The 24,070-nt window shown below is 46.1% G+C and overlaps 2 protein-coding genes and 1 long non-coding RNA gene across 4 annotated transcripts; 2 read left to right on the forward strand and 1 right to left on the reverse strand.

Annotated features, from left to right (window-relative positions):
- Positions 1–1,285: 1,285 nt before the first annotated feature.
- Positions 1,286–3,092, reverse strand: acot13 (acyl-CoA thioesterase 13). Its single transcript, XM_083685171.1, has 3 exons — positions 2,957–3,092; positions 2,169–2,353; positions 1,286–1,846 (listed from the first exon to the last, which is right to left on the reverse strand). The coding sequence occupies exons 1-3, from the start codon at positions 3,038–3,040 to the stop codon at positions 1,690–1,692; spliced, it is 426 nt and encodes a 141-aa protein (XP_083541297.1). The 5' UTR covers positions 3,041–3,092; the 3' UTR covers positions 1,286–1,689.
- A 279-nt stretch (positions 3,093–3,371) lies between these two features.
- Positions 3,372–8,696, forward strand: tdp2b (tyrosyl-DNA phosphodiesterase 2b). Of its 2 annotated transcripts, none has more exons than XM_083685169.1 (8): positions 3,372–3,593; positions 3,852–3,991; positions 4,268–4,486; positions 5,070–5,161; positions 5,589–5,707; positions 5,976–6,146; positions 7,381–7,693; positions 7,778–8,696. In XM_083685169.1, the coding sequence occupies exons 1-7, from the start codon at positions 3,444–3,446 to the stop codon at positions 7,666–7,668; spliced, it is 1,179 nt and encodes a 392-aa protein (XP_083541295.1). In that variant the 5' UTR covers positions 3,372–3,443; the 3' UTR covers positions 7,669–7,693; positions 7,778–8,696. The 2 variants fall into 2 exon arrangements, with proteins under 2 accessions (XP_083541295.1, XP_083541294.1); XM_083685168.1 differs by having other exon boundaries at positions 7,381–7,681; positions 7,766–8,696.
- Positions 8,697–9,097: 401 nt separating this feature from the next.
- LOC310815059 lies at positions 9,098–12,880 on the forward strand. The gene is made up of 3 exons (XR_014554608.1): positions 9,098–10,040; positions 11,336–11,599; positions 12,282–12,880. It is a non-coding gene; the product is annotated as an uncharacterized lncRNA (long non-coding RNA).
- The last annotated feature ends 11,190 nt before the right edge of the window (positions 12,881–24,070 follow it).

Raw genomic sequence — 24,070 nt, forward strand, 5'->3', positions numbered from 1 at the left:
TAGTTTCTTAACTCAGCATTCCAAGAGTGCGTTAGTGTTTCATGTGGTGTTTACCTAGCAACAACACTTTCATTGGCTACAAAATGAAGCATCATCATTTATGGTGTATTTTTGGTGAATAAAGTCACGCCTTGGCACTCTGGAATGTTCAGCTCTTGGCCAACTCTTTGGGCACACACATAAATCCCCGTTCACACAAAACCTATTTACACAGAGTCATTTCCTGGTAATTTACCAGTATTTTACCGTTACTGTGTTGTCTGTGTAAACTGAGCTGGGACAGGGTATACCGCTAAACCTTGTACCTGTGGTATACCTAGTCATGCTACCGGTACTTTCCCGGTAAGGGGGCTGTGTCAATGGGGCAGAGGTAAAATGCAGGTAATACCCACCCCAACCACTTTACCTGCATTGCGCTGTTGTGTGTTAACAGTGCCTTACCTGCAAAAACCAGGTAAATCAAGGGCTGTCGGGGCCAGACGAGAAATGCAGGTGAAGATTTTGTAGAACTGTTTTTTATCGGCTTCTCTGTGTGAACCGAGTTACAGAGAAAAAGTAGCATTTCTAAACGGTAAACGCACATTTATAACAAACACAGCCCTTCTCTGCACTGTTGTCAACAATGATTTAACTATCTCTCTCTCTCTCACTATCTCTCTCTCTCTCTCTCACTATCTCTCTCTCTCTCTCTCTCTCTCTCTCTCTCTCTCTCTCACTATCACTATCTCTCTCTCTGACTCCAAAAACCAAGGCCACAGTTTTCAAGTTGTGCTGCCTCTGCCTGTTAACCTGCCCCAGGACCAGGGGGTCTGACCTGTTAACCTGCCCCAGGACCAGGGGGTCTGACCTGTTAACCTGCCCCAGGACCAGGGGGTGTGACCTGTTAACCTGCCCCAGGACCAGGGGGTCTGACCTGTTAACCTGCCCCAGGACCAGGGGGTCTGACCTGTTAACCTGCCCCAGGACCAGGGGGTCTGACCTGTTAACCTGCCCCAGGACCAGGGGGTGTGACCTGTTAACCTGCCCCAGGACCAGGGGGTCTGACCTGTTAACCTGCCCCAGGACCAGGGGGTCTGACCTGTTAACCTGCCCCAGGACCAGGGGGTCTGACCTGTTAAGAGACATTTGCTGTGGTGAAAATAAGGATCAGTACATTAGATTTGTCTCCTCGTGTATTTAATATGTTCAATTGAAGGGTTAATTCTGTGTGTATTCCTCGTTGTATAAATGAACCTGTAAAATCAACACTGCTGCAAACTTTGAAAGAATTCTCTTGGGTGTCCCTTTGTTTAGTAATGTATTTATTGTGTGTACATATTTACAGCTGAATTACAGGCACAAAGTTACATCCTCATCATCACCCCACAGATATGATAACAGTACTCTGACATGAACAAGTGGTCTCCCAGACCCAGAGTAAACGCCCAAGCCCCAACACTAAATCACATTTCCAATGTCTGTTGGAGAAGATACAATTTAGTCCAGGGTCAGTCTTAATATATGTCTAGGGTCTGGATTAATCTGGGTCTAGGGTATGGATTAATCTGGGTCTAGGGTCTGGATTAATCTGGGTCTAGGGTCTGGATTAATCTGGGTCCAGGGTCTAGATTAATCTGGGTCTGGATTAATCTGGGTCTGGGTGGGAAAATGCCCCTTGGTGATTTGCTGCCACAGCGCAGAGCAGACAGTCTAGCTGCCCAGGTGTTTGGTGTGTCTTCCTTGTGCAATGAGTTTCCCGGTGGCTTTGCTGGTGAGGTCTACAGTGGCGAACGCCAAGGTTCTCCCTTGCTTCAGGACCTGGGCAGTAATCAGCAGGTCCTCGCCAACCTTGGCAGCATTCATGTACCTGACAGTAGCAGAGAGAGATTTTCCATTAAGTGTTTTGACAGGTTACCGGTTTAATCTGTAACTGTTTCATCTGTAACTGTTTCATCTTCCACACAACTCCCTGTGGAATGAGCTATATGTAGCAGGGGAGGCTCTTGGAGGATGAAATAAGAGGACTGCAATGCCTCATTCCATTCCATGTATTACAATGAGCCCGTCCTCCGATTTCTACCTCCACCAGTCTCCACTGGTAGGCAGGATATAAGACAAGGTTAGCATAGTAGTAATCACATCAGAACCGAAATAATTCTGCCCATTCCACGCAGCGTTCGTTTACTGACGTGATGTTCATGTCGACACTGACTCCCGGCGCACCGCGCTCGCTGTACATGATGGCCGTGGTGGAGATGACGTCGACCAGCGTCGCCGTCAGGCCGCCGTGCAGCGTGCCTCCTCGGTTGGTGTGCTCCTCCTCCACCTTCATTTCACACACCACTTTCCCCGGAGAAGCTGACAAAACGTCCACCTGAGGAGCGATTCATAATTCAATGATGACTGATGGATAGATGATTCACTTACTTAAACAAATGTATTTGTTGTAAGTCTCTTTGGATAAAGGCGTCTGCTGAATGCCATGACTGTAAATGTGTGACAACTGTCCTGCCACTGAGAAGGTTCCCCGCGCTGCGCCTGCCTCCTGAGGCTGACTGTCACTGCTGCTTTATTTTGGTTAAAAAACAACAACAACAAAGTTTTGGCTAGTAATACATCTGAGTGGCATGTCCACCAGATAACCTTGGCTGGTAGACCAAAAAGTTAATTTCATGCCCTGCGTGTCATTGCTACCTGCAGGAGCAGCGGTGTGGGTGTGGGTGTGGGTGAGGGGAGCCGTGGGTGTGGGTGTAGGTGTGGGTGTGGGTGCGGGTGTGGGTGTGGGTGTGGGTGTGGGTGTAGGTGTGGGTGTGGGTGCGGGTGTGGGTGTGGGTGTGGGTGTGGGTGTAGGTGTGGGTGTGGGTCGGAGACACCTCGGTACTCAGGTTGACAGTCATGAGAAACACTCAGGGGTTGAGTGTCACAGGTAACAAGATCGAAAACTCGTGAAATACATACAAGTGTAGGGTAAACATACCTTACTCAAAACTCTGTCAAACCCCGGAGTATCCACTATTGCTCGCATAATTAGTTTTATTGAGTTTAAAGACAGAGAAACCATGATTAATGCTGTCTGTGGTCAATGTCAACGGCAACCGGAGTTTGGCACTAACCGGAAACTGGTCCGTTGGCTATGTCTACCGGATTAAGAAACTATTTACAAAGTTCAGCTGTTGTAGTGGAGTCCTCTGAATGGGATAGTTTGTTTCACATTACTTCAGCAAGTTATAATATAACATAATCATAATACATTTGAGTCATGTTTACAACGACGGGTTATGGTATTTGTTTTGAGATGATTTCTGCGAGTAGATTTATGTTTATATAATTGTGTTTCGACCCGGACTGTTTTTCGAGGTGCATCTCCACGTAACAGTCAGGGTTAGGGTTAACGAGCTGTTTAGCTTTTAAGATGTTGTGTTGACAGTCTAGCACATACTTAGCATATACAGTACATCTCAAACATGAGTAATAAGTCCGGGTCGGAAAAACAGTCCGTTTCGACTAGTTTGGAAGAAACGAGGACTCGTCTCTGTGAAGAGTTTGTGACAGTCACTGGCTCGGACAGCGCCGTAGCTCAATGCTACCTCGCTGAAAATGACTGGGAGATGGAGGTAGTTTACTAGCTCGCTAACCACAAGCCAGCTCGGTAGCTGGACCATAGACTAATTACGAGCTGGACAGACATATTCAATACATATTCAACTGAACTGCCTTCTGCCTGTGAAGAATTGTAGCGCAGATCTTTGCTATAATCTACTTGTTTTGATAGCGAGTCAAGCTAATAGGGTTGTCGAGGTGTTATTGTTACTGCTGGGAAAGACAGCCGGCAAACGTCTTCACAGATGAATCTTTTCCTCCCTCCGTTTTAGAGAGCCTTGGACTCGTTCTTCGATGCTGACCTGGAGGCTGTTTTCGAAGTAGAGGATTCTCCAGAGAGAGACAGCCCAGACAGCCCCAAAATGAAGAGACAGAAGTTGGACAAACCATCCAGCAAACCTAAGGCAGACTGGTAAAACACTATACTTATAATATAAATGCAACCCTAACATCACAATATGCTCCAAAATCACAATATTTAGATCATATCTTACATCGGCCCGACCCTACAACCGACTCCAATTGGATCAGCAGTCAGGATCAGAATCAGTCATCTCGTTGAAGACATTTTACATTTCAGTCGTGTGTGTGTGTGTGTGTGTGTGTGTGTGTGTGTGTGTGTGTGTGTGTGTGTGTGTGTGTGTGTGTGTGACTGTGACATACACTAATCTGCCCTTTGACCCCGCAGCATTGACCTGACTGAGGATGAGCCCGCCTGCTCCAGCAGCTCCAGCTCTGTGGAAGCCAAAGCCAAACACAAAGCCTCGGCTGAGGGCCAGCAGCGGCAGCAGCAGGAGGAGGAGGAGGAGGATGGCAGGAAGCTCTCACTGATCTCCTGGAACGTGGACGGGCTAGACACAGTCAACCTGGGAGAGCGTGCCAGAGGCCTGTGCTCTTACCTCGTCCTGTAAGTCAGGGTTTGTCAACTCCGTTAGAGGCTACGGGCTGCACATTGCTGTTCTAGCCCAGCGCTAACAGCTGATTCGGCTCATCACCGGCCTGTGCCACCCTGGGGTGTAATCAGCTTGCATTTACATTCATGGCATTTAGCAGACGCCTTTATCCAAAGAGACTTACAACAAATACATTTGTCTCTAAGTAAGTGAATCATCTATCCATCAGTCATCATAAGATACAGTAATCAAGGCTCCCACCAGGGGCCACTGGCAGTCACAATGCTAGAACGCTAGGAAAAATGATTATTATTATTATTTATTTATTTATTTTATTAACAGGAGAGAAACTTGTACAGGGGGGGTAGTGGGGATGAAGAGGTCTTTAGGGTGTAGCCTGAAGACATGGGTCTTCAATCTACGGCGGTTAGGACGGGCAGCTAGGACTGGAGATGAGACTCACACTGATATGGCCACTGCACAGTACAATACACTGTGTTACAATGCATTAGAAGAGATTCTGTCTGTTTTCCATTTAATTGGTCAGACGATTGGCTGGTGAAGTGCAGTATTTGAACAGCGATCTCTCCTCTGCAGATATACCCCAGACGTGGTGTTTCTACAGGAGCTCATCCCACAGTATGTTCAGTACCTGAAGAAACGGGCCGTCAGCTACACCATCATTGAGGGTGAATAGTCGTACTACGATCCCTAAATATTGGTTGTTCCAATACCCACACTAGCCTACCACAACACCCACACTAGCCTACCACAACACCCACACTAGCCTACCACAACACCCACACTAGCCTACCAGAGAGAATGAAGCTGTGTGTTGATTTGACTTGGCTATGCTTTTCTTAGTGTGTATAATTTGCGTGGACATTGAAAGAGAGGTTTCTTAGTTTCTTAGTTTCTTAGCTCCAGTACCTGGGGACCCACACCACAGGACAGCACATGGATGTTTTAGCCTGATGTTAATAATTAATTAATAATAATGTTAATAATGTAGGGGCATTTAAAGCAGGCCTTAAGACATATTTATATACTTACTCTCTCTCTCTCTCTCTCTCTCTCTGCCCTTATGACAACAACATTGTGTTTCCTTGATACCAGGAAGTGAGGATGGCTACTTCACTGGCATTATGCTGAAGAAGTCCAGAGTGAAGCTGGTGAAGAGTGAGATCGTCAGCTACCCAACCACCCAGATGATGAGGAATCTGCTTGTTGCTCAGGTTGGTCCACAGTCTCAATGAAGAGGTCAACGAGAGGAATTGGGTTATGAGGAATACTGACGGTTTCTCTTGATATAACATATAATGTTGTGGTTTTATATGATGTATTGATTTCTGTATTTTACTGTGTTGTGTTTTTTGTATTTATATTGTGGACAGGGTGCACCCGCAAAAGAGGCCTTGGTCTCAGTGTGCCTCTCCTGTATAAATAAAGGTTAGATGATCTAAATGTTCTCTCTCTCTCTCTCTCTCTCTCTCTCTGCCTCAGGTGAAGTTCAAGGGCCAGGAGCTGTGTCTGATGACATCACACTTTGAGAGCTGTAAAGGCCAATCAGAAGAGCGGATGAAGCAGCTGAAGGTGGTCCTGAAGAGGATGAGGGAGGCGCCTGACGATGTCACGGTGCTCTTCGCGGGGGACACCAACCTGAGAGACAGCGAGGTAAGCTGATGCTCCACCTCTGTCCCTCCTAAAGACCTCTTCACCCCCACTACCCCTCTGTACTAACCCTAACCCTAGAGACCTCTTCACCCCCACTACCCCTCTGTACTAACCCTAACCCTAGAGACCTCTTCACCCCTACTACCCCCTCTGTACTAACCCTAACCCTAACCCTAGAGACCTCTTCACTCCCACTACCCCTCTGTACTAACCCTAACCCTAGAGACCTCTTCACCCCCACTACCCCTCTGTACTAACCCTAACCCTAGAGACCTCTTCACCCCCACTACCCCCCTGTACTAACCCTAACCCTAGAGACCTCTTCACCCCCACTACCCCCCTGTACTAACCCTAACCCTAGAGACCTCTTCACCCCCACTACCCCCCTGTACTAACCCTAACCCTGGAGACGTCTTCACCCCCACTACCCCCCTGTACTAACCCTAACCCTAGAGACCTCTTCACCCCCACTACCCCACCTGTACTAATCCTAACCCTAACCCTAGAGACCTCTTCACCCCCACTACCCCCCTGTACTAACCCTAACCCTAACCCTAGAGACCTCTTCACCCCCACTACCCCCCCTGTACTAACCCTAACCCCAACCCTAGAGACCTCTTCACCCCCACTACCCCCCTGTACTAACCCTAACCCTAGAGACCTCTTCACCCCCACTACCCCCCTGTACTAACCCTAACCCTAGAGACCTCTTCACCCCCACTACCCCCCTGTACTAACCCTAACCCTAGAGACCTCTTCACCCCCACTACCCCCCTGTACTAACCCTAATCTCTAAATGCATCTGCTAAATGCCATAAATGTAAATGTAAAACTTTGGCTTCCTTTTGATGACTTGAGATGCACTTGATAAGCTTGGGAACCAAATGGATAAGGTCCCAAAAGAAGTCCAAGCTAAATCAAGCACACCCGAAGATGATGAATGAACACAGATGCCATTATGACTCATGCCTACATACTTGTTTTTCAAAAATTTGCATATTCTTGTAAACAAACTAAACATGAAATAGGTACCTAAAGGCCAGTGCTCGAACCTCGACACCAGATTTTAGAAAGCGCTTTGTTTGGACTAAAACCGCTCAACGGCGAACGTTCTTCATCATGTGATCTGGTTCCTCGTTCCCACGCATCTACCACGGCCGTTAAGCGCCATTTTAAAAGCTGAACCCCCCATCCTGGACCTTTTAACACTTGCTGTGTGTGTTGTGTGTTCCAGGTGACGAAGGTGGGCGGTCTGCCCGGCAGGGTGTGTGACGTGTGGGAGAGGCTGGGGAAGCAGGAGCACTGCAGGTACACCTGGGACACCAAGGCCAACAGCAACAAGAGCGTCCCGTACGTCAGCCGGTGCCGATTTGACCGCGTGTACCTCCGGCCGGCCGGGGGGGGCTCCGGCCCCCGTATGGCCCCAGACCACATGGCCTTGGTGGGCCTGGAGAAGCTGGACTGCGGCCGCTACACCAGCGACCACTGGGGCATCTACTGTAGCTTCACCACTGGGTCCTGAGGCCGAGGGTGAGGCCGAGGGTGAGGTCGAGAATGAGGCCGAGGGTGAGGTCGAGGGTGAGGTCGAGGGTGAGGTCGAGGGTGAGGGTGAGGCCGAGGGTGAGGCCGAGGAGCTGTCCAGAGACGAGCACTTGGCCCTACGCCCTAGACACAACTTGTTCCTGAGACCCATTATTACCACTGACTACTACCATCGGTAGATGCTAACCGGGATCCTTGGGACGGCCGGATTCTGACGCCACCGCATTGAAGTTGAGATTGAAACCGGTTAAGATGAGGGTCGGGTTAAGATGAGGGTCGGGTTAAGATGAGGGTCGAGTTAAGGGTTATGGTCAAGGTAAGGGTTAAGGGTAGGGTCGTCCCAAGGATCCCTTTTAGCATCTAGCCTTTACCATTGTGTCCCGAGACTGAGAATCGAATGCTTGTGTAATACTCCCAGGAAGAACATGGAAGCGGAGTGGCTTAACTTGTTAATGGAATGTTGTCACGGCTGTACAGGGTCATGTGGAGAACATTTTGAGTCCTCCCGAGAGTTCTGTTCTGTATAGGGAGCCATTGCACAGTCTGTGTGCTGACACTGACAGTATGTCTATGCTTTAAAGGGTTAAACCCTTGTTTCACTCTTCCTGTGCCCAGTGCCTTTAGCTCAGTATGTTCTGCTGTCATGGGTCAGGGGAGGTTTCTATGTGAGTATACAGAATTGTTTACAATGGTTCTTCAACCCCTTAAAGATGTGTCAAGTAAAGCATAAGCATCATAAGGAAGATGTATCTGTACCTTGTTGGAATTTGTGGTCTTGTTTGAGCAACAATGCTTTCTCTTTGAAAGCCAATGCAAAAGCCTTAAAATGAGGTATTGGCTGATGTCTTATTTTACAATGTGTGATTATAATTTACAAAACTACTGTATGTTTTGATTTTAGATTGGAAATGTGATCAGTGCTAAAGAAAGGAGAGGAGAGGATGGTTGTTTCACCAAAATTGTTTTTAAACTATCTTGAAAGCGCTTGAATAAAGTAGGAATGAATGATTTTCTGTGTTTTTCTTGAAAGTTTCAACACCTTTGTGGTCATCTGAATGTCATCCAATAGAAGACACATTCATACAGTGTAGTAGTATGTACACATACAGTTCCTGTTCCAGAAGTGGGGCCTATGGGATGTTTATCATTTCTATACCTGAATAAATCTTTAAAATGTTGACCTTTAAATCTGAGTTAAACAATAACAAATAGAGGTTTTGAGATCAGTTAGAGGATTTTAATTACTGACAATAAGACATAATGCATAAATGAAATAGAGAACACATGTTGACTATACTATTGCTATCGACTGAGGTCTTTGTGCATTGTTAGAAAATCAGATCTTAGACTTCTGTTAATAATAATACACTTTATTATAATACCTTTCAAAACGGTGTTACAAAGTGCTTTACAAATATGCAGGTGTGCAAATATGCAATTAAAAAACAAAATATCGTTCGTAAACACAACTCATTAAAAACAATAAGGGCAGCATCAGTTAAAGGCTTGTCTATAAATTCCTTTTTGGAAGAGATTTAAAAGAGAATCCTGATCTTGCTAGCCTGATATCCTCAGGCAGGTCGTTCCAGAGTCTAGGGGCCAGAATGGCAAAGGCACGGTCACCTTCTGTCCTCAGTCTGGACTCCGGAACGGCGTGCTCGTCTTCAAATTAGAGCAGTAACTTCATGAAAGGAAACGGGACGTACTCCAGATGGAATTGAAATCCATGAAAGAGAGAACAATTCAGCAACAAGAAAAAAAGTGACAGTACCACAGAGTAGTGCAACAATAAGTTTAAAAATAAATAGAATATAAGCAGCAGTATAAACAGCAGTGGAAGCAATGTACACAATGGAATGGAGAAAACACATAAAAGCTAAAAAACAAACTAAAAACAACGCACAGCCTCTGCGAAGCTCTCACAACGGCGGCGCCATTTTCCAACTTTATGTCCCACTGTTTCTCTGTCAGCCTGAGTCACGAGGATTCTCAAGTTCTCAAGACGGAAGTGAAAAGTTTTGTTCAGTGAAAAGTCCATCACACTCAACCAGCCTTTATAAAGACGACGGTGGATCTCTCACCTCACACACTCTGTAGCCTGTTCTGAGCAGCTCTGGAGGGAGAGAGGGCAGCTGAAGACTCAGACTTACGAAATGGACTGCAGATATGAAAGAGAAAACACAGAAGAATATGGGAGAGATCCAGAACTATATGAGAAGATAATGATGTTAACTGATAAAGAGTCTGAAGTCATGGAAGAAGAAGAAGGAGATGGAGAAGGAGATGGTGTAACCCAGCTGGAGGAGCTTGATGCAGAACAGGAGCCCACTAAGTCTAACCCTCCTTTAACTGGTAAGGAACTCTCTCAGACACAATATTGCATATGTGATATATTTTATTGCTATTCATCCATATGACTATACCTTAGAGAAGGACGACAAGCTAGCTGATATTGCTAAGGGTATACCTAAAATGCCAAGTACACCTTTAAGGACATTCAAAACGAGATAATTGAAACACTGGCAAACATGGTTATTGGAGAGGTCAGGAAACGGCATGCTAACGCTGACATTACAGGGTTGATTTGTTTCTCATTTAGAATAAATCCTCAATTACATACATTTACATTGAGCAGAAGTAGATGAGTTCCACTTTTGGAGCTCAGAGGATCTAATGTGTTGTCGACAACAAACTGAAAACATTCTGTTGCCGTTTGGGGCTTTTTAAAACTATTTTATCCCTAAAATACTAACGTACTAGTTAGTAACACCATCACTAACGTCGGGTATATTTTACCCGATATAATATACCCGATAAAAAATACTTCTCATCAAAATATATTAAAGTACAACAATACATGACAAATTGAAGTATTATTCTTTTAGTTCCCCCTATACAACGTCTCATGGGTGTTCATCATTCTGCCCTACCAACGCTATTGCGGCTGCAGCCTGAAAACTCCTCACTCTTGGTAGAGTCATTCCTCTAAATCCACAGTAGAGTCATCCCTCAGAGCAGCAGTTTTAAACACATCCCAGTTTGTTCTGTCAAAGCAGTCCTGCAACACCAGTTCAGTTTCCTCAGTCCACATTTGTACATGCAATACAGGGATCTAACTTAATTTAAACCAACAACACACTAGCAAGGTTGCACAGCATTTATTGTTTCTACGACTACATACTACTGCTGAGCTGAGGTTTTTTCGCCGTTTTCGCTGCTTGGATTATGCTTTGTTCCTCTCTCGCCTGTCCTCCTGCTACCTGCCGCTGGTCTCCGCCTCTCCAGTTCCCAGTATGCATTGGGGTTTAATCATCGCAGTACCCGCGCTGATGTTGTTTGTAGTTTAGTTGTAGTTCCCGTTTTGTAGAGCCCACTAGTTGAATGTTGAATCTCACGGCAAATGAGAATAAAGAAGGTTTATTATACCTACGCCCAGTTTGTTATACATTGAAGAACGAATATAACACGTCCGACATTTGTTTTGTCTTTGTACATACAATACAGAGATCTAAATTAATTTAAACCAACAACACACTAGCAAGGTTGCACAGCATTTATTGTTTCCATTAATTTGAGATGAATTGATCTTTTCTTTCAAATCAAATAGCATTGATAGAATAACCTAAAATCAACTTCATTCAAATCAGAGACATGCTGGGAAGGTTGGAACAATAAGAGGGGAGGTGTCCAGGAGACAGGCTCCCAGTCCCAACCTGACAGGCAGGAGAGCCGGGAGGGGTCGTCTGAGACGGGCGAAGGAGACACCCCTGTATTACATCCAGGTCTCATCCACAACTCTGACGATTTGGACGCCCACCATGACTGGAAAGAGAGAGAGAATCCACAGCATGGGGAAGGACCAATCAAGCGACAGCGAATAAGGAGCATGGATCCACCTGAAGACTTTAACAGTGAGTCAATAGTTAATAATGCACTCACAGAGCCCTGAGTAAGTAAAGGGGCAGTGAAGCATTTTTTTTTGTTCTTTTGGCTTTATACTCCAAAAGTATGGATTTGAAATCAAACAAGTCCTGAGGTTAAAGTAGAGATTCTCGCCTTTTATTTGATGATATTTGTATTTGGTATTTATATGAATCTGTCCCATTACTTTTGGTGCCCTCAAATAGGAGGATTATGTATACAAAGTGTTGTCATTTTTAAATAGTGAAACCAATATGTACACAATACCCTCAAATATAAGCTGAGAATCTCTAGTTTAACCACAGAGTAATTGTTTGATTTCAAATCCAAACTTTTGGAGTATAGAGCATTGGGGGAAAATGCTTCACTGTCCCATTACTTACGCAGGACACTATGTTCCAGTTAATGAGGTGTTTATGAGTTCACTGGATGAAGGTAAGTGGAACACTGGAGTTGAATATCATAATATCCTATTCTGCTCTGTTGTATTCTGAAGATGGACGTGTGTCTGGTAGTCACAGCTGTCCTTCTACATCCTCAGTGTTACAGGAGAGTCCTCGTCACCTTGTTTTGTATTTAGTATTAGAATCCAGAATTGTACCCACTTCAGTCTGTCACTGTTCTGATCATTATGTTCTTTCTTTCTCTCCTCCATGTCTCGTCCTCAACCAGCCGGCTGGCATCAGTCTCTCTGGGACACTGTTCATCATGTTGAACATATAGACTGTATGCTTTAAAGGGCTATTCATGAGGTGCTATATTACTATGGTATTTATAGTACTCACTGTAGTCCATTGCTGGTGAATGATGTCACACAATTGCCGTTTTGTGATGCCATAAGCTTGTTTCTCTCTGTTGTGGAATGATGAATGTCGTAATTTGTTGATTGTACTGTATGTATTTAAATATGTTATGACATCTGACCACGAGGGGGCAGTATAAGTGCGGGACCAGTGCTCTCCCAATTTACCATTATTCGTATCACCTGTGTGTTCTGTCCTGTGTTTGTTATATAGCCTGTGTGTTCTGTCCTGTGTTTGTTATATAGCCTGTGTATTCCCCATGTCTTTGTTGGAGATTCCCTCTGTCCGTCTGTGAGTACCCTGTCTGCATCCGGTTGTTACCCCGTTACCCTATACCGTTATTATTATTTCTTAGTCCACTTATTAAGTGTCTACCTTTGTTGATGGACCCTGGTTTTCTCCACCTTTATTTTACCTTTATTCCAGTGTATGTTTTTGTGTCTCATTAAAGACATTCTTAGTTTTCTACTGCGTCTTCCGTCTGAGTATTCATCCGCACCTGGGTTCACCTCACCACCAATCCTAGCAGAAGCTTTGAAAATCTAATTTAAGAAGCAACAGATAAGTACTTGTGTTGTTCTCAAGCCTGTGTTTCAACTAACACATGGTCTGAGCAGTACGTGTACCTTCTTCAACCTCTCCAGAGAGAGTTGGAAGCCGGATCAGCCCGTGTCTCTGTGCCCTCATCCCTCCATTCCCAAGACGGTAAACGTGTTCCCCCAAATGAGGCGAAAGTCGAAGAGTCAGGCTGCTCACGGTGGTGAAAGTTTGGTCATCATTTAAAACATAATTTGTCAAAGCTGTCTACAAAACCTGTGAACTGACAACTCAGCTCTTCAGCTGATTTTCTCTGGTCAAAAGTAAAATAAATAAATTACTTCAGCTGATTTAAAAAATCAGTTATCGGGAGTCGTGAAAGGGTAAGGGTACTTTTCCATTGGGTTAGTACTTCTCTCTTGGCACTAGTGATATATATATATATATATATATATATATATATATATATATATATTCTTTTTTTAAATATGTGGTCATCTGAATGTCATCCGATAGAAGACACGTTCATAGTAGTATATACACATACAGTTCCTGTTCCAGAAGTGCGGCCTCTGGGATGTTTATCATTTCTATACCTGAATAAATCTTTAAAATGTTGACCTTTAAATCTGAGTTAAACAATAACAAATAGAGGTTTTGAGATCAGTTAGAGGATTTTAATTACTGACAATAAGACATAATGCATAAATGAAATAGAACACATGTTGACTATACTATTGCTATCGACTATCGGTCTTTGTGCATTGTTAGAAAATCAGATCTTAGACTTCTGTTAATAATAATACACTTTATTATAATACCTTTCAAAACGGTGTTACAAAGTGCTTTACAAATATGCAGGTGTGCAAATATGCAATTAAAAAACAAAATATCGTTCGGAAAACACAACTCATTAAAAACAATAAGGGCAGCATCAGTTAAAGGCTTGTCTATAAATTCCTTTTTGGAAGAGATTTAAAAGAGAATCCTGATCTTGCTAGCCTGATATCCTCAGGCAGGTCGTTCCAGAGTCTAGGGGCCAGAATGGCAAAGGCACGGTCACCTTCTGTCCTCAGTCTGGACTCCGGAACGGCGTGCTCGTCTTCAAATTAGAGCAGTAACTTCATGAAAGGAAACGGGACGTACTCCAGATGGAATTGAAATCCATAAAAGAGAGAACAATTCACACGGCCACAGTCAAGGATTTGACATTAGTATATTCTGTCATTTTTTACCTGCCCCTATGGTCGAACGCAACCTGCACCGTCATCTGTTGACACGTTAAGGTTGAAGTCCATTACACTGGTGACGCATGTAACGATGAAATGAACCGCGCTGCGTTCTTGCATTCTTGCCACTATGAGTCGGTTCTGTAAGGATGCTTCACGTATTGTCATATTTCTGTTGTGATGCTCTTGATGGTAAGAATAGCAGGCCAAAGACAGGTACATAAAACACCCATAGCTTACAGTAGAGTTATAGCCCAACAGTCATTGGTTCGTCTCAACTCTGGGTGTCAAAGACCGTTATGACATCTGACCACTAGGGAGCAGTATTGGTGCACAAATTGCATATTGTCGCAGCTTGGTGAATATGTGAAGAAATGTCAGCGCTAAATGCATATTTCCATAGCAATATGCTCCCTGTTGGTCCCCAAATGAATAAGATATTACACTATTGGCCCTGAACGATGATTGTTATCACTGTTGAGAGCCGTGATAAAATCATAGCACAGCAATATTTTCTTTTTCTGCAAGATAGTCCCCAGAGGATTTGAAGGTTGACCTTACACTGACCTCAGTTCTCCCCCTTCGCAATGGAACTCAATAAAAACATTTCTCGGTCAAATTATCATAGTAACATAATATATAACTTTATCATCCACAGGCACTGGGAAGAGCGAACAGACACAAGCCAATTCATGTCTTATTCAAATAGTAGCCTAGTCCTCGCTAGCTGTTTACCTAGAGCAGTGGAAGTGTGAGATGGATCTGGATCTGTCTGTTGTTTGTATTATGAGTTTGCAGAGCTGTGCGATTCTTTCCTCCGAATCTAATATTAGACCTGTTTATGGTTGGTATATGAATTTGCTCCATGTGATTCTCTCCTGAAACCGCAATGCTGTAGAGACCCCTCAAGTGAAATGTATGGCTAAGCCCTCCGGCCTGGTTCTAGATGGTCTCTATCCATACTCTCTTAGCGATAAGCTACAGAAGGTTGATAACAGGCTGTACAAAGTCATTACGTCAGAGGAGAGACAGTATCTCATAGTTTGATCAAAGGCAACGCTACATAGTGACTCATCTCAGTAGTATATAGCTCATATATGTACAGTACCAGTCAAAAGTTTGGACACACCTTCTCATTCAATGGTTTTTCTTTATTTTTTATTATTTTCTACACTGTAGATTCATATTGAACACATCAAAACTATGAAGGAACACATATGGAATTATGTAGTAAGAAGTGCCTGCCACTTCTAAGCCCAGATGTCCTCTTGGTATAATGTTTTTTGTCTGTGGCATCCGTGCGAGAGGACCCCTGTTCGAACTCCGGCGCTTCCACAGGCCTTATTGTTTCTCCCCCTTCAACCTGCGCCCATTCCCTCCTGCTCTGTGGATCTGATAGGACAGGATAGGTGAAAGTAATACACGACTGCCAATGTCCCCTGGTGTCTAACCCCTAACTAACCCTAACCCTGGTGTGAGCATTGATTACTTTGTCTGATGATGACTGTTGGATAGATGACTCACTTACTTAAACAAATGTATTTGTTGTAAGTCGCTTTGGATAGAGGCGTCTGCTAAATGCCATAAATGTAAATAATGTAAATGTAGTACTTCCTCATTGGTTACTGCCCCAACCTTTCCCGTCCAATGAGATCCATGAGGAGGGGAGGCCGAATCCATCGGAAGGCCGAAGAGAAGAGAGACAGAGAGAAGAGAGAGGAGAGGAGAGAAGAGAAGAGAGTGACCTCCAGAGGAAGGACACAGCTGTGCCTTCCTCATCATCCCGCCCCCGCCCTCCTCGTCCCTGCCCCCCCCAGTTCTAGATTAAAGATAAGCAGAGAAGTTACCTAGGTGCCAAGGGTCGAGAGACGGGTCTCTAGATGGCCATGCTACAAAGGACACGGTGTGCTCCCAGCCGATCTCAGACTCTTGGATCAGGAACATGAGCTGTTTGTTCCTGTTGGTCAGGGTCAGGGTTAAGGTCAGGGTCAGGGTTAAGGTCAGGGTCAGGGTTAAGGTCAGGGTTAAGGTTGGAGTATTTAGTGTTTTGTTTAAAACATCCCATCAGAGTGTTATTATCGTTACATCTCTTCAGCAGGAATGAGTGACAGCAGGTATGACCAATCGAGAGGTCTACTACAAGCAAGTTGCATCATGGGAACAATATCCAGCATCAGAGCAGAGCAATTGTCCAATAGGAAGGGCACAGCTTCCAAGTCTGGTGACACAATGACGTGATGCGTTTGTTTGAGCATGTGACTGCGTCTGTATGTCAACTACTATCAACCCATTTAAGTGAGAACATACAGAAACATCAGTTTCCAGGTTTGGTGTTAGATCACGTTGTTTGTATTGTATTTATTGTTTATATTGTTTAGTATTGTTCTTGTTGTGAAGCACTTTGCGACATTTGTCTGTGTAAGAAGTGCTCTACAAATACATTTGATTGGTTGATTTCACCTCATCAGGCGCAATGGTGCCAGAGGGCTCAGTGTTGTCAAGGAAGTTGTGAAATCAGACGGTGGTGTACTTCCGTCCTCTGTGGCGGGGTCAGATAGTGATCAGAGGGGACGATGAAGTACTTCCGTCCTTTGGAGCGTGGTCAGTTAGTGATCAGAGGGGACGGTGGAGTACTTCCGCGCTCTGTAACATGGTCAGATAGTGATAGGCGGGTCATGAGATGGGCAGATGGATGGAACAGCTGTCCGGGGCAAGACAGCCACGTGACTCAGCCAACAGCCTTGAGTAACAGCCTGTTGGTGTGTGTGTGTGTGTGTGTGTGTGTGTGTGTGTGTGTGTGTGTGTGTGTGTGTGTGTGTGTGTGTGTGTGCGTGTGTGTGTGTGCGTGTGCATGTCCTTCTGCCAGGGTCTATCAACCTTTAACGCCTCCAAATCCGTAAACATGGTTTTCTCACTGGCATGAATGCCCTCCAAGACGAGCTTCCTGTTTCCCTTTCTCTCAGAGGAGCTCCCAGGCCCTCCCATGACAGAGGAGCTCCCCGGCCCCCCAGGCCCTCCCATGACAGAGGAGCTCCCCGGCCCCCCAGGCCCTCCCATGACAGAGGAGCTCCCCGGCCCCCCAGGCCCTCCCATGACAGGAATACATGGCTGCTCCCATACAGAAGCATAGCCATGAGGGCCGGCTAACACTTTCTCTCAATGCCCTCCCTCCATCCCTCCATCCCTCCATCCTTCCATCTATCCCTCTCTTACCCTGGTTCGTGTCTCCATCCCCCCCTCCCTCTTTTACCCTGGTTCATGCCTCCATCCCCCCCTCCCTCCCCCCTCCCTCTTTTACCCTGGTTCATGCCTCCATCCCCCCCTCCCTCCCCCCCTCCCCCCTCCCTCTTTTACCCTGGTTCATGCCTCCATCCCCCCCTCCCTCCCCCCCTCCCCCCTCCCTCTTTTACCCTGGTTCATGCCTCCCTCCCTCCCCCCCGCCCTCCCTCCCCCCTCCCTGATGGTCAGAATGTGACAGAGAAGGGTGAAGATGCCCCTAAAGACAGTGGACTTGAGGCCAGTTTGGTGTTTTTCTCACTAGTGGTTGAGGTCAGGATGTGTGTGTGTGTGTGTGCGTGCGTGCGTGCGTGTGTGTGTGTGTGTGTGTGTGTATGTGTGTGTGTGTGTGTGTGTGTGGAGAATAGGCAGATCCCCGGAGCTGTCCTAGTACAATATAGAAGAGCTACACATCGACAGGACATCTTTCCTCCGAAGCATAGCTAGCAGAACAGGCTAACGCTTCCTCCCAATGCCCCGTCCTCTGGCGTTCTGGGTGGTGTGTGGACATCCCACAACAACAACAACAATAATGATGAATTTTATTTGTAAAGCACTTTATATTTGTAAGACACAACTAAGGGAATGTCTGAGACTAAGATTATAGGACAGGCCTGAGACTAAGACTATAGGAAGGCCTGAGACTAAGATTATAGGACAGGCCTGAGACTAAGACTATAGGAAGGCCTGAGACTAAGATTGTAGGACAGGCCTGAGACTAAGATTATAGGATGGCCTAAGATTATAGGATGGCCTGAGACTAAGATTATAGGATGGCCTGAGACTAAGATTATAGGATGGCCTGAGACTAAGATTATAGGATGGCCTGTCTAAAGATACATGATATAACCAACACACCATGAGTGGATGACTGGACCTCTCGGTTCTTGTGTTGTTGATAGAGTCGTTGGAGTCCACGGCAGAGATGGGATGAAGACATGAACCAGGATAAGAGAGGGAGGGAGGGAGGGAGGGATGGAAGGATGGAAGGGAGGGAGGGAGGGATGGAGGGATGGAAGGGAGGGATGGAGGGATGGAAGGAGGGAGGGATGGGAGGGAGGGATGGATGGAAGGAGGGAGGGATGGATGGAAGGAGGGATGGAAGGGAGGGATGGAAGGATGGAGGGATGGAAGGATGGAGGGATGGAAGGACAGGCACAGATGGCTGGGAGGCAGTGGTCTCATGTGTGACAGGGGGCATACAGGGCTGCTCACAAGCAGCTGAAGACCAATTTGAGCAATGTCTGTCTCTGTCTGCTACCGTCACCACACACACACACACACACACACACACACACACTCAGAAGCACGCGCACACACATACTCAGAAGCTCACACACACACACTCAGAAGCACACATACACACACAGTCAGAAGCACACACACTACCCCCTGTGTGCTAGCTGTCAGTGACAGAGCAAGGGCAAGCAGCCTAAGTGTGCCTGCCCTGCTCCGCTGCTCTATATCACCACGGCAACGACATGACATCCATCACTTCTGGAGTCCGACATCACCGTGACAACACAGCCCAGGAGCCTGCATTATTTCTGTCTGTGGAGAGATGCTGTGGAGAGCTGCAGGGCCTCTTCATCGCCACCATCATCATCCTCATCATCTGTAGAGAGACTCTGTGGCGAGCTGCAGGGCTGGCCTCAGCAGCAGTGCTGCTAACACTGTCCTCTTCATCATCATCATCATCACCATCACTGTCGTCATCATCACCACCACCATCCTCATCATCACCACCACCATCCTCATCATCACCACCACCATCCTCACCATCAACATCACCACCATCATCATCACCACCACCATCCTCATCATCACCACCATCATTATCACCACCATCATCATCATCTGTAGAGAGACTCTGTGGCGAGCTGCAGGGCTGGCCTCAGCAGCAGTGCTGCTAACACTGTCCTCTTCATCATCATCATCATCACTGTCGTCATCATCACCACCACCATCCTCATCATCACCACCATCAACATCACCACCACCATCCTCATCATCACCACCATCATCATCACCATCAACATCACCATCCTCATCATCACCACCATCATTATCATCACCATCAACATCACCACCATCATCTGTAGAGAGACTCTGTGGCGAGCTGCAGGGCTGGCCTCAGCAGCAGTGCTGCTAACACTGTCCTCTTCATCATCATCATCATCACCATCATCATCACTGTCGTCATCATCACCACCACCATCCTCATCATCACCACCATCATCATCACCGTCAACATCACCACCATCATCTTCACCATCATCCTCACCCTCATTAACAGCTCCTGAGGAGAAGTCATCACAGGCACGGTGGGGGAGGCAACAACGTGTTTCCTGATGTTGCTGGTCTGCTGGAGCGGGTTAATGAGGTCCTATGGCAGGGAGACGCAGCTCCGGGTGTCAGACTTGTCAGGGTCTTTCTGTCAGGGCTGGGGTCAATTCCATTTCAATTCAGTCAATTCAGGAAGTAAACCGAAAGTCCAATTCCAATTGTCTTCTGTGCTTCTCAGTGAGGAACATTTAGAATTGGAATTGAAATCCAGTTAGCTTAAAATGGAATTGATCCCAACCTCTGCTTCCCTACAAGCAGGGAGGCTTCCTGTGCAAGGCAAGCAGCTAGCAGGTCAAACTGCAGGTTTCCAATAGATAACAGTTACCCAACAACCTTACTCCAACTGTCACTACTTTCCGTGTGAAAATGGCCACCCAACTAGATAATCAGTTAGTAAAGACAACACAGATCTTCTTGACGTAATCTCCCTCAGCCCTTGTTAATCATTAACTGCAGAGAACTCCTTTTAACAGAGAGTTCCTCTGCATCTCCTTTACAACATGGGCCGATGCAACAGCCCGGGGGTGACTTTGACAGGGGGCTGATGGGTAGGGCAGGGGGCTGATGGGTAGGACAAGGGGCTGATGGGTAGGACAAGGGGCTGATGGGTAGGGCAGGAGGCTGATGGGTAGGACAAGGGGCTGATGGGTAGGGCAGGGGGCTGATGGGTAGGATGATCACTGATGAAAAGACACAAGAAAACGCTAAACACGCATCTTTAAGAAACTGTGACAGTTTTTTATTTGTATTTATTTATCTCATAAATAACACTGAACAAGCATAGTACAGCGATAAATATCAATTCATACACTGTGTCTGTCTGTAAAATTCTCTGTATTACAAAATACAGTCTATGTTGTAATGCACTTGGTACAGGAGGGGAGTGTTTCATAGTACCTGATTTGCCCCTGTGATCCGACACTGCTTGCGTACCCTTGTCCAAATGTGCAGAGTGTCAGGTCAGAGATTCAGGGCTTGTGGGGGGTCTATAAACGACTTCCCAAAGAGAGATCCTTTGTTGCATAACTATGTATGTGTTACGTAGAGCCGATAATGACCAAACAAAGCTTAATGATGTAGAACTTCTCCAGTTTAATAAAGTTTTCCGTTTTCAAGTTTTCAAAACTTTGACACTTCTTCTGTTCTGAAGCGATGCCATAAACATTAGTCATGGTTTAAAGTCTAGAGATATATATATATATTTTTTGCATTAGACGTCCTCTGTCGTCCCCCCCTCGTTGTCTAGGCAACAGGAGTAGTTGCTGTGCTAGTCGAAGGTGGCGTCTCTCTGTCACGTCAAAGGCAGCATTGGGTTGGCTCCAAAATTCTAATTCCAATTCACTCAAAACTATTTATGTACGAAATTGAATTCAAGTTCACTGAATTGGCTTCGAATTCACTGAATTGGATTCAAATTCACTTGTGGCTGGTTGTGAATTAGGATTTGAATGGAGCCCAGCCCTGCCATCCACACCGCAGGCAGCAGGGGGCACAAGGCAGGGTGGCCACGTAGCACAAGCCTGGGAATGTATGGGAGTTCTGCCAGATCGGTCCGGAGGGAGGCCGAGTTTTCCCAAAACTTCGCAGCAGGGAGATCATCCTAAAACTCCATTGTAGGCAATGGACAACAGATGATCGTGGTGCTATAAAACCTTTTTTATACCCCCCCCCCCCCCCCCATATCTCAATATATCTCACATTTTAATTTTTGCACACTTTTCAAACATTATTGCTAAATTCAGACAGGGAAGGAATGGCCCTTTCAACATTATAAGTCGAGAAGACCTTTCAGGACACGCGTAGCATAAAAATACTCTACAGCTTTTGAGCGAACGTACAGAAGAAGGGAATGTGTTGGTTTTGCATTGTACATTGTCTGTTTTAAAACAACAGAGTTGAACAATGAGAGTGGATGTGGAGAAGAGGTATGGGAGAGATGTGCCCGGCTCCGTCCAATACGGGGGTGGAGTCCGAACTCGTGAACGGAACTCCAATCACAAATCTACGCGAACGTCGGACCTTAGGATTCCGCCTGAAGTGCTTGTCTCACCAACTGCCAAAGAGTTCCGGAACCCTCACCGCCTAGAGTGTTCCAAGTGTCCTGTGTGGTGTTCGCCTAGCAACAACACTCTGATTGGATTACAAAATGAAGCATCGTAATTTATTCACTTTTGGTGAATAAAGTCACCCGTGGCACTCTAGAATGTCGACCATTTCAGCGGCTTTATTCACCCTCGGCGCTGAATGAGTTAAATCTAACTCTTATGACTACCAGATATCGGCGTCTCACCGTGCTGTGGATAAGAGCTGGCTAATACAAAGCGAGACGACATTACACACTACAGGGCCGACCCGAACCAGGCCGTGCTGAACCAGGCCGACCCGAACCAGGCCGACCCGAACCAGGCCGTGCTGAACCAGGCCGACCCAAACCAGGCCGACCCAAACCAGGCCGTGCTGATCCGAACCAGGCCGTGCTGAACCAGGCCGACCCAAACCAGGCCGTGCCGACCCAAACCAGGCCGACCCAAACCAGGCCGTGCCGATCCGAACCAGGCCGTGCCGACCCGAACCAGGCCGTGCCGACCCGAACCAGGCCGTGCCGATCCGAACCAGGCTGTGCTGATCCGAACCACGCTGTGCCGGCCCGGACCAGGTTGTGCTGATCCGAACCAGGCTGTGCTGACCCGGATCGTCCTCCCCAAAACCGTTACAGCAACTATGCTGGATGTCATAACCAGTCAACCCTGGTACAGCTCAGCTCAGCTTGGCTCAGCTCAGACCCTACAGGGTGAATTAGGGTAATGGTAGCTAGTCATTGGAGTCAACTAATGCACATAACGTATGGAACCAGCTAAGGAGGTCGTACACCAGCGATGGAACAGTTAAGTAACAGGTCAGGCTTGGGAACGAAAACGGGGACAAATAAAAGAACAGTCAGAGATTATTCATAGGAGCCCTTGTCAACATTCCTCTCTATATTCCGAGGAGCAGCATCACCATCATAACAGAATAATATAAAGTATGCACGTAAAATGATCACATTCATTGATTACCGTCCAATATCGTGTTTGATTGATTGTCGGTCTTAAGATGATACACCAGTTACATACCTTACCAGAGGTACAGCACAGAGCAGGGGAGGGGAGGCTGGCGGAGGGGGAAATCGGAGGACGGGCTCATTGTAATGCATGGAATGGAATGAGGAACACACGTGTTTGATACCATTCCTCATTCCATTCATTACAATGAGCCCGTCCTCCGATTTCCACGTCCACCAGCCTCCCCTGGTATAGAGCCAGCCTGAACCCAAACTTGCATGTTTTTCTAGACACTTCACAATATGAAAATATGGTTGTCTATATTTTGGACTGTGCAAAATAACCTGTTAACTTGTATAGCCCAGTCGTATCCTTAAGAAATCCTCAAAAATCAAAAACATAACAGTTCAGTTCACGTCGTAATAAAAATAATAATACATAGCAATACCTAAGTAATTACATAGTTAAGGACTAAGTCATATAAGCCACATCTAATTAACTAAAATAGGGTTCTGACATTTGATGAGCTTTACTGTAAGCATTGGCACGTATAAAATAACAGCCGTCTCATTCGGTCTGGCTTGATAATGTAAAAGAGAAAGAAACTCAGCATATAGGAAAACCTAAGCTCAGAGACAACGTCCACATGCTTAGGCAGTGATCCCCTTGAGTGTGCGTGGAAAATAGGTTTAGTTTGGTTACAGCATTGAAAATGTGACAATCATGCCTCTTGTTGTGTATTGTAGTTGTATTGCACTGGACAAATCTATGGTTAAAGTTATTATAACAGCCCCCTGCCCCCAAAAAAAAAAAACAGCCCCCTGCCCAGCCAAAAATAATCGTAACCAAAACGTTAAAAACTGCCTCAATAAAATAAACAGCTGAAAATGACTTTGTAAAGACAAAAGGCCAGAGAGACTCACTGTAGGAATATTTGTCGACAGGGAGGAGAACTGTAGCTCCCCTGGGAGTTAATCATGTTGTCCTCAAGGTTCTTGGCAGAACATTCTAGAATTTCCTGCTGAGAATTCCGCTCCTCTATCCATCTGTTCCGATCAGAACCGCAGAACCTGGTCTCGGACAGGCCCAGGCCAAATCAGCTGATGTGTTCTTAGCCAGCATAACTCCAGGGCCAAAGCTTACTGGGAGCTTTCTCACCCTGTTTCTCCCCCCGCCCCTCCCTCTCCCTCTCCCCCTCTCCCTCTCCCCCTGTCCCTCTCCCTCTCCCT

The sequence above is a fragment of the Argentina silus genome, assembly GCF_951799395.1.
Source record: "Argentina silus genome assembly, chromosome: 14".
NCBI lineage: Eukaryota > Metazoa > Chordata > Actinopteri > Argentiniformes > Argentinidae > Argentina > Argentina silus.